Source organism: Marmota flaviventris, chromosome 18 (assembly GCF_047511675.1).
Source record: "Marmota flaviventris isolate mMarFla1 chromosome 18, mMarFla1.hap1, whole genome shotgun sequence".
NCBI classification, from domain to species: Eukaryota; Metazoa; Chordata; class Mammalia; order Rodentia; family Sciuridae; genus Marmota; species Marmota flaviventris.
In genome coordinates, this window is record NC_092515.1 from 9,123,336 (window position 1) to 9,139,313 (window position 15,978).

The 15,978-nt window shown below is 56.2% G+C and overlaps 1 protein-coding gene across 2 annotated transcripts in view; it reads right to left on the minus strand.

Moving 5' to 3' along the window:
* Positions 1–10,216: 10,216 nt before the first annotated feature.
* The window catches only part of Arhgap35 (Rho GTPase activating protein 35), a 119,971-nt gene continuing 114,209 nt past the window's right edge, over positions 10,217–15,978 (minus strand). Inside the window, exons 6-8 of one of the 2 annotated variants that reach the window (XM_071605092.1) lie at positions 15,198–15,303; positions 14,302–14,431; positions 13,883–13,956 (exon numbers count right to left, since the gene is read on the minus strand). In XM_071605092.1, coding sequence (XP_071461193.1) covers positions 14,302–14,431; positions 15,198–15,303 — 236 coding nt within the window. In that variant the 3' untranslated portion in view covers positions 13,883–13,956. Of the gene's footprint in view, positions 13,957–14,301; positions 14,432–15,197; positions 15,304–15,978 lie in introns of both variants that reach the window. The other variant, XM_071605091.1, reaches the window with a different exon arrangement.

Genomic DNA, 15,978 nt, shown 5'->3' on the forward strand with positions numbered 1-15,978 from the left:
CTTCAGGCAGGCTCAGGGACCCGCGTCTCCTGCAGCGGGAAGGAGTCAGAGGCGGCGCTCAGTGCCCTGGGGAAACCTTTAGGGAAACTGAGGTCCCTGCGGGGTCCCTGAAGCTGGCCTGGATGGTGCCTCAGTTTCCCCTCCTTAGAGGCCCGGGGACCGAAGCCGCAGCTCCTACCCTGCCCTGCCCCTGGCTGGCGCTCTGGGTGAGGACGTGCCCCGCCGCCGCCTCCCCCGCGCCGCCCGCCAGCGCGCCCGCCTCACGCCCGCGCCGGGCCGGCTCCCGCATACCAATGGGCGCACGCGGCGCGCATACGGATCGGACCGGCCCGCGCGCTGCGTGCCAAGCATGCCCAAGCCGGGCTGGGGGCGGGCGCCTTGCGGGGCCCAGGCACGCAGGGCTCCAGCCCCCTGGCCCTAGGTCCCGGGGGTCCGCCCCCAAACCCATCCCCAACGTCGGCCTCCTCGGATCCGCGGTGCGCCTGTTTCCTGGGCTAGGCTAATGAGGTAGGGGGCAGAGGCCAAGGGCCCCACCCTATGTGCTGCCCAGGGATCCCTCAGTCCCTCGGGGGTGGCGCCATGTGTCTGAGCCGCCAAATTTCCGCAATTTCAACTTCCTCCCTGAAGACCCCAGCGTGCGAGAGCCAACCCCCGATGCGGTGACCATAGCCTCGGCCCCGGGACACCCCCAGATGGACCTATACTCAGGGCCCAGGTGTCTTGGTATCCGGATCCTCTAGAACCAGAAGGTTTTTCTTCCAGAACTGGGCTCCAGGACGCCCCTTTCCTGCAGGATCCAGGCCGCCCCAAAGCCTCCGCAGCCAGGTGTCCAGATGCCCCCAACCCTGGCGTCTAGGTTCCCTGATCTCCTATTTCCCCAGGACGCAAACAGCAGTGTACCCCTGTCCCCAGCCTGGGGATACAGTCGTCTTGATCCTCTAGCCCCCCACTAGAGTTGCGACCCCCATATTCCTCCAGGACCCAGGAGTTCCTCTTCCCTTCAGGTCAAGCCTCCAGGCGTCCCCAACTCAGAGGACACCAACCCGGTTACCTGGCCGCGGGGCAGACTCCAGGCGCGGCGTGAGGCCGGCCAGGCGGCGCAGAGGGGCCACTCCATAGACCCTGGGGCGACGGGGCTCCGCGGGCTGTGGCGCCTGGCTCTCGGCGCCCACCGCGGCCTCGCAGACTTGGAGACCGCGGACAGCGCCGCCGGGCGGGGGCGGGGTCTGTCGGGACCCCGCCCACCGCGTCTCCACCCCTCGGCCCAGCCCACCGCCAGCACTCGCGCCTTTGGTTGGTAGGGAGTCCTCACCTCGGTGTCCCGCAGCCCGGCCTCACCTCACAGCAACATCAGGGGTAAGAACCTCGGAGTCGGAGCGTCTCCAGCCCTGGAGAGGAACCCGGAGTCCCCGCACATTCACCACGCTCTGAAGGTGTCAAGTGCCCCAGCTCCTGAGAGATAATCCTGCCTTCCAACAGCCCCTCGGACAAGGACAGTACCCTGCGCCCAAGCCCCCCATAGGAGACTCAGACGTCCCCTCCAGGGACACAGATCCAGGCGTTTGAGACCCTCCCTTTCCAGTTGAGAATTTTGGGGTGCCAGCATACCCTTCCCCGATAAGCCTGGGACCTGGTACCGGAGCCCACACCCCTTACAAGGCCAGGATTTGGCGTCCAGACCTACCCCTTTCCATAGGTCTCTGGTACTGGCACTTGGGTGCCTGAGGAACTCCAGAGACCAGGAACCTGGGGTCTTACTTCCATGTCCCACTGCAGAGACATCCGAGCCAGTTAGGTGGTAAATGGGAACTGAGGGGTGGTAGCCGCTGGAACAGACGACAGGGACCCAGGTGTCCAAGCCAGGTCTTGCCAACTCTGATAGGGGATCCTACACTCATCCCAGACTTCCTCTCCTCCAGACCCAGGTCCCAGCGTGCTCGGCTGCCTGCTTGGAAGGCAGGTCTGCAGGTACTTAAGGCCTCTGGAGTGAGATCCCAACCTGGGGATGGAAAACAGGGGTCTCTAGGAGAGGGAGGCAGGCAGGTGTTCCCAGAAAGTGTGCGCAGAGGAACGCGTTTTCGCACTGGCTCAGAAGAGCACTCGAACACAGTCATAGTTAACGATTAGGGGGTGCCGATTTTTGGCGGTCCTTTATTCTATAGCAAGGTCTGCACTGGCCTAATAGGTCCATTTTACAGCTAGAGAAACTGAGGCACAGACAGGCTCAATAGCCTGGTTATGATGATCTCTCAACCAACAATATTCACAGGTGTCTGGGAGGGACTCAGGCCCAGGTCACTGGCTCCCGTCTCTCTCTCTTTTTCCCTATGGGGGGATTAAACTCAGGGGCACTCAACCATTGAGCCCCACCCCTGGCCCTATTTTGTATTTCATTTAGAGACAGGGTCTCACTGAGTTTCTTATGCCTCGATTTTGCTGAGGCTGGCTTTGAACTCCTGATCCTCCTGCCTCAGCCTCCCGAGCCTGTGGGATTTCAGGTGTGCACCGCCAGGCCTGGCTGGCTCCTGTCTCTTGACATTACTTTGGCTGTGAGGCCTGGGCAGGCACAAGGCCGCCTCAAGAGGTGCCCCGCGTACAGCGGTTTATGGCTCCCGACACACGCAGCTCTAGTGGAGGTTAGGGTCCTGCTGTTGGGGTTGCTGCTGCACTTCCTGCTGAGGGCTCCACCAGTCTGGGGCTCCCTTTTGTCCTTCGTAAAAGGAGGATGATTGAATTCTGGTTTTCCCCTCTTGCATCTGTGGGGTTATCATTTTCATCCAACAGTTCTCACTGTGACCTGGGGACAGAACCCCTCTCAGAGATCTGCCAGAGATACATACGAAGACATTTTCTGCTTCAGTGTCCCTCAAGCATCTGGTGGCTGCAAGTCCGTGAGACCCTGTCTCTAAATAAAATACAAAGTAGGGCAGGGATGTGGCTCAGTGGTCAAGTGCCCCTTCGTTCATTCCCCAGTATGCCCCCCCCCAAAAAAAATGAAATGTAAAATAATGCCCGGCACAGTGATGCACACTTGTAATTCCAGACACTCTGGAGGCTGAGGCAGGAGGATCACAAGTTCAAAGCCAGCCTCAGCAACTTAGGGAGGCTCTAAGCAACTTAGCAAGACCCTGTCTAAAAATAAAAAAACAGAAAGGGCAGGGATGTGGCTCAGTGGTCAAGCACCCTGGGGTTTCAATCACTAGTACAAAAAAAAATAATTAAAATAAAATAATATAGGGCTGGGGTTGTGGCTCTGTGGCAGAGCGCTTGCCTATCATGAGTGAGGCCCTGGGTTCGATCCTCAGCACCTCATCAACAACTAAAAGATATTAAAAATAAATGAATAAATACAATAATATGAAAAATAAAGAAGTCCTGAAAGCAAGGGCTGGGGCAGTAGCTCAGTGGTAAAGTTTGAGAAGCAACGACTAAGCCATTTAAGGCCGACCGGCATATTAAGTCTGCGCCACAGTGTGACATACACCCAGGGACGCCTGCGCCATCACACACCCAACACAAAGACGAGGCCCCGTCCCAGAATCACTGACGCCATCTCCAGGCTCCCTTCGTGGGCCTCAGTCTCCCACCTGTGAAATGGGTGGATGTTCATGGTCTCTGTGTCCTTGTCCTTCGGCAGCTCCGAGGACAACTTCTGGCCAGGGGGTGTCAGCCAGGCCCCCACACTGGGACCCAGGAAGTCCTCCAGAAGGGCTCCAGATAACCCTTCAGTGCCTGGGATGCAGGCAGGGGTGGGGGCTGGAGGCAGAGTGGGGGCTGGACTGGGCGGAGGGCCTGTGGGGACAGCCAGACCCCAGCAGCCCGGCCTCCACTCCTCTCAGCTGCCCTCGGCTCTCTTGGCTTCTCTCTGCTTTTCTTTGCGGTGCTGCCGGGGATTGGGCCTGGCCTTGTGCGCGTGGGGTCAGCACTGGGCCAGCTGAGCTGGGCGCATTAGCAGTGCGCGGCTCAGGGACGGGATCTGGGGGTAAAAGAAGAACCAGAGCTAGAGATGATTCCCCTGAGGACCAGGACGGGGTGGAGTGCCAGGCCAGAGGCAGGGGATGCTGGGGCGTGGGGTGCAGATGGAGGGTGCCCAGGTGCCACTTAATCTTCGTGATTGTTGTCGTTTAAACCAGGCAGACAGACATGGTATTTTTTTTTTTTTTTGGTACCAGGAATTGAACCCAGGGGTGCTAACCACTGAGCCCCAGCCCCAGCCCTTTTCTGTATTTTATTTAGAGAACAGGGTCTCGCTGAGTTGCGTAGGGCCTCCCTAAGTTGCTGAGGCTGCCTTTGAATTTGTGATCCTCCTGCCTCAGCCTCCTGAGCCACTGGGATTACAGTGTGGCCACTGTGCCCGGCCGTTGTTCGTGTAGTTTAGCTGGAATAACAGGAATGGGGGTCCTAGGGGCTGAATTAAACTCCCCCCAACCCCATGATGCCATCTTCAGCCCCAGGACCTCGGAATGTGACTATTTGGGACAGGGTTCACAGAGGTGATCAAGTTGACATAAGGTCATCAGGGTGCTTAGGGTGGGTCCCTGGACCGAGGGGAAGGACGAAGATCTCCAGCACAGTGCTGAAGCCAGCCGGGAGGCAGGGAGCAGGCCCCTGCAGCCCTGGGAGGAGCCGGCCCTTCACTTGTCCTCCCCAGCTGTGGGGCTGGGGGGCCGCCAAGTCCTGATTTTTTGTCAAGGCAGCTCTAGGAAAGCAAGGCAGAGGGGAGGGGAGTGGCCTCCGTGGGGACAGAGCTGCTTTTGGGTGGAAATATTGTAAAATCGACCATGGTTTCAGTTGCATGATTCACAAATGTGCGAGAACCCACCACACACGCAAAAACAGAACACAGGTGCGGGTGCAGGCCTGCGGCCCCAGAGGCCCCAGAGGCCCCAGAGGCTGAAGATTGCAAGTCCAAGGCCAGCCTCAGCAATTCAGTGTGACCCTGTCTCAAAAAATAAAAAGGGCTGGGCTGGGGCTGGGGCTCAGTGGCTAAGTGCCCTGGGTTCAATCCTCGCTCCCCCCAAAAATTTGCAATCCATACCTGGCTCCAGCAGTTCTGCCTTTAAAATAGCCACAGAACCTGAGCAACTTGTCTCCTGGTGGCGGTCCCACCACCTCCCGCATGTGCTCTTCCTGTCACCCCCTCAGCTGGGATTTTGCTCTCACTCCCCGCCAGCCACCCAATATGACATGCAGTTCCTTTTCTGTCCTGCAGCCATGGTTGTCTCCAGACATGGAAATTAAGCCATTACGTGTGTAATCTCAGTGACCTGGGAGGCTGAGGCAGGAGGATCTCGCCTTAGAAACTTAGTAAGGCTGGGGATGGCGCGGTGGTGGAGCGTCCTGGGTTCAATCCCTAGTAAGGGTGGGGGAGGGAAGTCAGGGCAGGGCCCGCGGGGCTGGCAACCAGACCCAAGTGTGGTGAAGGGGAGGGGCGAGGGGGCCTGATGGCCAGCTAGGGGGACTGGGGTGGGCAGGCGCAGGCTGGGCCGGGACATTGAATCCAGCTTCCTAGAGCTGATTCCTGTTCTTGGGGCCTCCAGGGGAGCTGGACAGGCCATCGGGTTTTGGGGTCAGAGGAGTGGGAGCAAACCTGGGTCCCCTAGTTTGTGTTGAACGAGTCACTTGGCCCCCTCTGTGCAGTTTCTCCATCCACTAAATGGGGATAATGTTAGACCCATGTCACAGAACTGTGAGCTGACAGATGAAAGGGTGAAGACAGGCCCTTGTAAGTGCCCTAACTGTGGTTTTGTAATATTATTTCATCGCTAGTGTGTGTGGTCCTCACTAGCAGGCTGGCCTGGGGCAGGCCTGTCTCTCCAGTCCCTTCTTTACTGCACCTCCTCTCAGCTCCTCTAAGCCTGGTTAAGTCTCTCCCTTGCTCAAGCCACATCCACGGACAAGCTTTAAGCTTATTATCTTGCCCTGCAAGGCCCCGTGTGGCCTGGCCTCTGACCTCCCGTGACTAGATGACAGTAAATGGGTGGCTGGCTGGATGAATGCATGAAATGACAGGAATCGGAGGTCATTCTCTGGTCTTGGCCAGCTCCTAGGACACTTCAGTTCCAACCTGTCTCCTCCCCAGTCTCCAAGGCTCCTAATCGTACAGTCTTCATGAGAAAAGCCTCCACCAGCCTCTAGCACTGGCCGCCCCACGGGGCTGCTGGGCAAGGCTGCGCTCTGCTGACCCCTGGTGGCCACAGGGAGGAATGCAGGAGCTGGTGTGTCCCTGGAGCCCCTGGGAGGCGTCTCTCACAGTCCAGGTTTTTAACAGTCTGTCTTCTGGACCCCAGGAGATCCAGAACCCCACCTCTCCTCTCCTCTTTCTATCTTGCTCTGGTCTGATCCATCGTCACCTCCTAACTGAGCTCCTGGATCCCAGGATCAAACTTCCATATTTCTCCTTTTGCCCCAGATTCCTGTAGGTTCCCTTCACACTGTTAACTGTCACATCTTTTTTTTTTTTTTTTTTTCTTTTTTCGTGCTGGGATTGAACCCAGAGGCACTTAACCACTGAGTCACATACCAGCCCTTTTATTTTACTTATTTATTTTTTTAAATATTTTTAAGTGGTAGTTGGACACAATAACTTTCTTTATTTTTATGTGGTGCTGAGGATCGAACCCAGAGCCTCACATGTGCTAGGGGAGCGCTCTACCGCTGAGCCACGACCCCAGCACCGCCCCCTAGCCCTTTTATTGTTTTTTATCTTCGGTCAGGGTCTTGATAATTTGCCCATGCTGGCCTTGAACTTGGTGTCGTCCTGTCTCAGCCTCAGAATTTCTGGGGATGACAGGTGTGTACTACTGTGCCCAGCTCTGCTTTAATTTAAAAGTTTTTTCTTAAGAGTAGTTTTAGGTTTATAGATAGTTTGGTTTTTCAGAACATCATACCGAATAAAAATGCTGAAGCGTTTTGATGCTGACTGCTGTTTCCTGTAGGTGCTGTACCAGGGGTGGGTGCCTCCCTGGCCCCTGCTCCCCAAGGCTCCTGTCTCCACAGCCCATTCTGCTTGCTAATGGGTGTCTCTCATTAGGGTCTCAGGTCCAGGCAGGGATCTTTGTTGTGTTCATGGCTGTGTCTTCTGGGGCCTGACAGAGAGCAGATGCTCAGGAAATCTATGTTAAATGGGGGTGGGGGGCACTGGGGATCTAGCTCAGTTGGTAGAGTGCATGTCTCGTATGCACAAGGCCCTGGTTTCAACCCCCGCCCCCCCCACATACACACACACAAATAGTTAAAAAAAGAGGGGGGGGGCTACAATCTGAAGGAGCAACTTAACCACTGAGCTATATCCCCAATCTTTTTTTTTTAATTTCTTTTTGTAGTTGTTGATGGACAGCATGACTTTATTTATTTTTATGCTTGCTAAGGACTGAACCCAGTGCCTCACACGTGCTAAGCAAGCACTCTGCCACTGAGCCACATCCCAGCCCTTTTTTATATTTTATTTAGAGACAGGGTCTCACTGAGTTGCTTAGGGCCTTGCTAGGTTGCTGAGGCTGGCTTTGAACTCATGATCCTCCTGCCTTAGCCTCCCGAGCAGCTGGGATTACAGGCGTGCACCACTGTGCCTGGCTCTTAGAGAACTTTTTCTATGAAAGCAAAGGAATCCATGTTGGTTTGAGAGTCAAGGAGAACCTTTGCTGTCCATGAAGCTAAAGAGGGAAATGTGTGTGTGTCATAAATAATTTATATAGGGGCTGGCGATATAGCTCAAGTTGAAAGAGTGCCTGCCTTGCATGCACAGGTCCTGGGTTCAATCACATCACACACATACAAAAATAAGTAAACAAATAAACAAATAATATATATAAATGATTCCATATAAGGTGGGGTGAAGGGGGAAGGGAACAGCATGGCTTGAGGTGGGTGGACCCTGGCTGGACCCGAGGGTACCAAAGGAGGAAGGCTCCCAAGAGGTTGGCAGGAGGCCTCATGGTCTGCTGAAGAATCTGGGCTTCCTCCAAGGGCACTGGGGAGCCCTGGAGGGTGCTGAGAGGGAGTGGCATGGCCTGATTCAAGTTTTGAAAAGCTCCTTTGGCTGCCACCTGGAAAGGCTGAGACTGGAGGCTGGGAGGAGGCAGGAAGGATGTCTTGGTGACATGGGTGGCAGGGAACCGGGAGGGAATTGAACCTGGGAACTGTACCAGGTTGACAGCAAAGGGAGCGGAACACCTTGGGGTCGCTGGCTCGTGAAATGTCCCGGGGACACACAGATTTGGAGAAGATGTCAGGGGTTTGGCTTGGGTGTGTGTCACACTAAGATCCTTGAGGGGAGCATCGCAGGCAGGTGGACACGAGTGAGGTGCTTGAGCAGAGACTGGCTGAGAGACTGGCTCCCAGGTCAAGGTCAGGGTGGGCCCGCTGCATTCCCAAGCTGAACAGAAGCAGCTGGTGGCCATCCTGGGCGGGCATCTGGGGGAACCACAGAAGCTGCCCCGGAGGCTCTCCACCTGGGTGGACAGTGGCTGAGAGACACAAGGACGAAAGTACACAAGAGGAGCATCAAGAGCACGCGGACTGAGACCAGCTGTATGCAGGGCCCTGAGAGAGGGGTTTTTGGGCTGGGGCTGGGGCTGAGTGGTAGAGCGCTCACCTGGCATGCTTCAGGCACTGGGTTCGATCCTTAGCACCATATAAAAATAAAACAATAAAATAAAAATATCGTGCCCACCTATAACTCAAAAATATTACTATTATTATTATTATTTTAAAGAAAGAGTGCTGAAGCATTCTTGGCTTCCATAGAGGCCCGTGGCAGGTGAGAGATGCTGGGCAGATCTGCGTAGGTAAGGGGCCAGGGGAGAATTTCTAGAGGAAGGCTGACTTTGGAGGCAGGCGGGAACCTGGGGAGAGCTGAGGTTGGACGGAGGGCACTGCAGCCACCTGCACTCGGGGTGACTCTGAGGAGTTGGATGGAAGCGGGGAAGAGCAGGCTGAGTGGGGCGCGGTCCCATGTGGATAGCAAAGTGCAGGGTCCAGTAAATAAGCAGCTCTATTTATTTGTCCGACTGCCCAGCTGAGAAGCCCAGAGCAGGCGGCACCATCTCCTGTGCTCGCTGCTGCTGCTGGCAGTGGCTGCCTGAAGAGGGGGGTGCACTGGGTCAACCTGCAGGGTCATGATCAACTCGTGTCTGCAATGGGCTTGGGCTGGGCTGGCCGTGGGGAAGGCACCTGTATGAAGTTCCTTCTCCTGCCCCAGGTTAGGGCAAAAGGGCAAGGTCAAGGACAGGGAGGGCAGTGAGAGGAGTTGTCTAGGTGAGCCTGGACGGGGGTCTGCACTGGGATGGAGCAGAGAGACTGGCAGGGCCGAGGCCAAGGCCTGCTTGGGTGGTGGGCGAGGGTAGGGAGGGAGCCGGGCTGAGTGGGCCAGGGAGGTGCTCTCCCAGGGGCTCCTCAAGCCCTCGGGCAGAAGTGGTTTGTGTTTGGTGCAGAGGTTTCTTTGGGAGGCAGCCGACTACCACCACTGAAGGCATTGTCCCCAATCATGGTGGTGACAATGTCGGACTGCAAGGATAGGCAGCCTGCTCTGGCAAGAGGAGGGGCTGGGACCCTCCTGATGTCTGCCTCCCAGCACCCCAGACTGGGGCGTGATGGACAGTGACAGTGGGAAGCTGCGCAGGCGACAAAGGCCAGGTGGGAGAGATGGCCGCACTTGCAGGACCCCAGGCTGCAGCCCACCCCTGGGCTAGGGGCGCCCTTCATGCTCTCAGGTTTGGTTTTTTACAAGATTGATTTATTAACTATGATACATATCACATAAGGCCTTTCAGTTTTTTACACCATTCCCATTGAGACAAGTACAATACTTTGTAGCAAATACATGATTTTAAAAAACAAAACCAAACAAAAACACCTCGGTCAGAGATGCCTCAGCCTTGTTGAGGGCTGGCCATGCACTAATCAGGCTGGAGCCTCACAGCCCACGACTGTTAAAAGAAAAGCCTGGAAATTAAGCAACACTCCTAACACCAACTAGAGCGGTCCTGGTTAAAGCCCCTAAAATACGAGAAATAATTGTTATACTTTCTTTACATACAGTTTCCACTTTGCTGCAAAACAGAATTTTGGGCACACGGCCAGACTACTAACACATTTCAATACCATTAATGTTTTTTTCTCAGGAAACTCAAAATATTTGTTAATTCAACATATATAAAGGTCATTTAACATGTGAAAATACAAGTACCAGAAAAATAAGCCGGCAGCAGCACTATTCCAAATTTTTCAAACAGTTTTATTCCCATACATTTCCAAGACATTTCCTTTTTTTAAAAAAAATGTACACAGGGAACATGATTTTTTTTAATGCAAACAATAACTTACGCCCTGTCTCAACTACATGGATAGCAAGTGGCATCGCTGCTGTCAGGAGGGGCACAGGGAAATGGGCTGCCAGGTGTTGGGACCGCCCCGCACCCATCCCCTGGGTCCTCGAGTGACAAGGTCACCTTCTCCCTAGGTGCAGATGCCCGGTCAAGCCCGCCTGGCGAGGAGCGCTGCTCCTGCTTCCCCTGCCACCCCGTGACCTGCACAGCCCACAGCCACAAGCAGGTCTACTCTTTGGGGGAGCAGACCTGGCCCCCCACCTGCACAGTAAGCGTTCTGCTCACAGGACAGGAAGCAGTACAGGCAGAAATCACATTTGGTGACAATATGCTGCAGCTAGCCCACTGCCATATTTTGGGGGTTGAGGCCAGGGTGCCTGGTGGCCTAGGACCATCTATCAAGGGGACACTGGCTTCCACAGAACCCAGTCCCACAGACAAGGAGCTGAAGCCTAGTCTGGGGAGGGCGGGCTCTGTCCCAACACCTTCCGGCCAGCAAGCTGCTCCTACAAGTGACGTCACCCTCAAATGCAGTGGCAAAGGCAAATTCTGCCAGAAGCCTCATAAGCAGGGAAAACCAAGGGGGGAGGGGCAGGCTCCCTTCACACTCCTCCTTAAAATGTTGAGGGATGGGAAGGGCAGGCGACGCAGAGCGTGTGCGACGCCCAACAGCGACACAAGTCAGGAATTCCAATGTTCCCAGGCCTCCACCTGCCTGGGTCTCTGTGCAGGGCAACCCTGGGGTACTGCCGAGTGGTGCTATCAGGCTATGCCCACCAAGAACAGCCAGGGGCAGCAGCTGGCCTGCTCTCCTGCTTTGGGCAAGACCACTGGCTGCCACCCGGATCTGAATGATGTGTGGCCCACCCGGGGACCAGGCGAGAATGTTCTAGAGCTTAAGGTCCTGGACAGGGAAGGGGTGGCAGGGTTCTGTGCAAGGCCAGCGTGTCCTAGTGAAGCCCTAGGTGCTCTCCCTTTCAGATCTGAATGCTGTCCTGACTGCCCAGGGCAGGACTGCCACCACTGCCACCACTGCCATGCCCGACGGAGTGTCCTTGATCCCCTGGGTCCTGGGAAGCAGGACTTGAAGGCTGAGGAGTCAGGGCAAGGGGAACCTGTAGCTCCCTGCACGTTCAGGCTCTCCTGGGACGCGGGCGTCAGTGCCCACTGCCCAACTCCGGTGCCCTGGGGGCAGTGGGCAGGAGGCCCCAGCCTGGCTTCTGGTACTTCTGCAAGGGTTAGGGTGCAAGGCAGCGACTCCCACAGCCACCCTCCTGTCCCCACAGAGCATAGCAGCAGAACTCGTGGAAACGGGTGGCCAGTGTGGGAATTGGTTGCCTTTACCCTTGGTACAAACAAGGGACTCCACCAACATGGTTTCCCTGCAGCCCCAACTCCTTGAAAAGCCAACTGGGAGAGCAAGATGTAGATAAAGTAGAGGGGTAAATGAAGCCTCTTCCCCATCTGCCTAGGGCTCAGGGCTGCGGGGACTGGAGGGCTAGAGGACAGACCACCAGCCTCAACCGAATCCAGCAGCACTACCCCTCCAGCCACCTAGACCTACGGCTCCAGGTGTAACAGACCCACTAGAGGGGAGGAAACCAGCACCCAGCATCCACACACAACGTGTCTGTACCTTGGGTTTGGTTTTATGTTCTTAGGTAATATAATGGGCTGGGGTGTAGCTCAGCGGCCTGACACAAGGCCCTGGGTTAACCCCCAGCACTGTTAAAAGAAAAAAAAAAAAGTGAAGTCACAAAACTCTTGGGGGTAATTTAGTGTTTCTAAGCACCTTATTTTGCCATCAAGAACTCGACAGCTGGTTTACCCAAAGGACCTAGTGGGCACAGTGCCCGCTTCTACCAGCAGGTGGCAGCATTGCTCACCTGGAGGCCTCTCCTGCAGTGCGGTGCGGGTCCGGTGCCCTGTGATGGGGAGGCCCTGGGAACCTACCATGCAAAAGCTGTTTCTAAAGTGCAATGACACGTGAGAGGCCTCTCTGCCCCTCCCCTACACCCAGGGCACCTCAGGGTCAGGCTTCTTGACTGCAGAGGCCGTGATGCCACCATGAAAATGAAAACTTGGGGGATAGGGTAGTGGCCCTTCCAGTAGAGGTAGGGGGTGGAAATGGCTCTTGGGGCGGGTGGAAAGACCTGGCAGGGCCAGGGTAGTGGTGACAGGAAGGCAAAATGCCTGTGTCTTGAGCTGTGTGCTCCTGTGAGGGCCCCAGCAGACAACCCTGCCTGCCCACATCCCAGACACGCCTGCTGGTGTCATTCCACTTTAACACCAAATGCACCAACCCAGGCCCCAGGTGCCCACCCCACCCCATGTGCACAAGTAGTGTTTCCTTAGCAGTGTAGTGTGTTGGCAGCTGGGCCAGGCTGGTCCCACCTGCAGCTCTCCCACCAGGGGCTGCAACCATCTTGGGGATAGGGGATCTGCTGAAGGGACCTAAGTGGGACCCAGAAGGCTCACAGGCCACTGCTCCAGACATCCTTATTTTGCTCTAAGCCTTCGGGGCCACCTCCATCTGTCCACCTGCCCGCAGAGGTGGAAGACAGTGGAATCTTGAGGTCGTCTTCTCCTGCAGTTGACTCGTGGGCGGGGCCTTCACCCTCTTCCAGTGTTCCTACAGGTGTGTCCAGAAGCCTGTGAAGCGGGGATCTGGGGATGGAGAAGTCACACTCTCTTCGGTCCAGGCACAAAGCTATCCTCCCCCGGTTCTCATCCTCCAGGCAGACGCCCCCATATGTACCTTGGGTTGGCAGAATTGTGACCTACATGTTCCCGAGGACCCCCAGGGCAGGTATGTGTGTGCAGACACAGAAGGTGGGAAGAGACTAAAGGGGTGCCAGCCCTGCCCGGGGCAGGCCTGCATTCAGAACGTCCTCCCCTGGCAGAGGCCAGGGTTCTGGCCCAGTACTGGGGTCTGCACAAGCAGGGAGACACCCTGAGGCTGGTGTGCACAGCTGGGCGAGGTGGTCCAGGCAGCAGCGGAGGAGCACTTGGGGCTGCTGCCTGACTAGGTCAGTATTCAAAGTGGTCCGAGTCGAAGGGCAGGGCCCCACTGCTGCTGCTGGGCTTGGGTGCCTGACAGCCTAGCTTGTGGAGGACACGAGCTGGTCCCCGCGCTGAGGTCTTGAGAATTGACAGGGAAGAGGGGCACTTGGCTTTGGCTCCTGCCCCAGTAGCTGTGGTTGTGTTCAAGGCTGAGTGCCACGCTGTTTAAGAGAAGACCAGTTCCCCGTTGCCCCAGGCCCTGATGGCTCACAACGTGTGTTCGGCTTGAAGCTGGGAGGGGAGCAGTGGCTGCATGGGGGACTGTGGGGTGGGTGGTGGTGACTGGGGGGGTGATGGCTGACTGGTGACAGGCGTGGAGGTGAGGAAGGGGACGGTGGCAGCCACGGCTGAGGGGGAGCTGGGCACGGCACCTGGGGGCTCGCTGATGGGGCGGTTGTAGAAGAAGAAGGGGCACTGCTGGATGAAGAGCTCGATGATTGTCTGGTAGGTGCGCGTGGCCGTGAGCGCATCCATGGTGCTGAAGTCGGGCCTCATCAAGGTGGGCCAGAAGCAGATGGAGAGGTTCTCACTGGTCATGAGGTTCACCTTGTTGTTGTGGCTGACTCTGCAGGCGACACCAAACCCACAGTCAGAGCTCCACAGTCAGAGTGACCCACTGTCACCTGGGCCCAACCACTGAGAACCTGGGACTGCCTTGGTGAGCAGCAAAGCCCACGCGTGGCTTTCCGTGCCTGTTCCCCTTGCTCCAGGGGCTCCTGTGGCGAGCGTGGAAGGCTGCCACAGGCGAGGAAGAGTGAAAGCCCTGGCCCACAGGCACCTTCCAAACCCTGGGGGATGGATGGAACCCTCAGGGACCTACTCACCAGACAACCAAGTGGGTGATGGTGCTCTGGCTGTGCAGAGAGATCTCTGTGGTCCCAAGCCAGAGCTCCATAACATACCAACAAACCTATTCTTGTGTGTGAACGCATCTGGGGACAGTTAGACAGCCTTCCTGACTGCAGCGGCCACACTCCCTCCACTGGGGTCTGCTCTTCTTATGGCGCAGCCCTTCTGAACAGCGTCCTGTCACACACCAGCTGGGAAATACGGAAGCTGGAGATGGACTCTGGGAGGTTTCTAGGGGCAGATCTCTCGGGGTACCAGTGTGTACCAGAGAACCTTCCCTTCTGCTAGTTAAGAGGAGGTGGATGCCCTCAAGTCCAGTCAAAGCCAAGGGCATAGTCTGGTGTGGGGCCCGACTCTGTCCAGGAGAAGCCCACATGCCATGCACCTGGTGGGAGGGGAAAGGACACTCAGGCCAGTGACTATCAAGGCCCTTCCCCTCCCACCAGCTGGGGCCATGTGGGCTTTTCCTGGACAGAGTCAGCTATTCCTGTGGGGGAGGCTGAACAGCATCATGGCAGGCTGGGGCCCAACCTTTCAGCCAGGATGAGGATGTAGTCCTTGTTCTACTGTTAACTAACCTGGCTGTCCGTCTCCCCAATTTTTTTTTTTTTTTTGGTACCAGGAATAGAAACCCAGGGGCACTTAACCACTGAGCCACATCCCCAGCCCTTTTTCATACTTTATCTAGATATAGGGTCTCACTGAGCTGCTTAGGGTCTTGCTAAGTTGCTGGGCTGACTCTGAACTCACAATCCTCCTGCCCAATCTCCGGAGCTGCTAGGATTACAGTCATGCACCTGGCTGTTTATTTTTTGAGATAGGGCTGGCCTAGAACTTGCTATCTATCCTCCTACCTCAGCCTTCCACTGGTGTGACAGGTGTGTGCCACGGGGCCTAGCTGGCTGTCAATTTTTCAGAGGGAGAAAAAAAGAATAGCCAGAAAGTCCTGCAACCTACTTGTTTAGGTGAGAGATGACGTATTTGAAGACTTCATGGTTTTCCTTTGGGAATTTCTTTAATACCTCCTTAAGGGCGTGTAATTTCTGCTCCCGGTCGTTGATCTCTGAGGAAAGAAAATCAAAGACTTTCATGGCCAAGGCTGGTGGGTGTTCAGTGGCTTAAGGCAGAGCTAGGGAAGTGATGGAAGTTGTGGGCTGGCGGCACATCAGGGCACACTGTGCATCGGGCCTTCTCTGAGGGCACCTGGGGCTGTCACAAGGCCTGCCTGAGCCCCAGGGCCAGGCCCACCTGTGTCCCAGCCCCCTGCTGAAGAGCAGTATTATGTGCCTGGGGCTTCCTGGCCCCCACCACCCAAGAAGCAACCATCCAGAGACTCCACCATAAAGAACACCATTCTTTTGCTCCTCTGGTTGCCCTTGGAGACAGGCACCCCAATGCAGAAAGGCTGCTCGCTTCCTGACCAGACGAGCGCTGCGACCCACCCACGCCAACAGGCTGTCTACGAAGGGAATCCGTCACAAGACCAGGTCTCTTTCCTCCCCTGGAGACACAGAATGCCTCTATCCACTGCCCTGCTGGAGGAGCGGATGGCAGCAGTGGGGAGCTTCATGCAGCTCAGAGCGACTCTGTACCTCCTCCCCCACTGCCACCACACTCTGCCCATTGTGGAGCCCTGGACAGGAAAAACAAGCAGCCCTAGAAGAAGCGCAGAGTTCACTTCAGGCCTGGTGCAGTTGGCCCCACAACCCTGAGGAGGGCACTGTTCTGCCCCATTTCA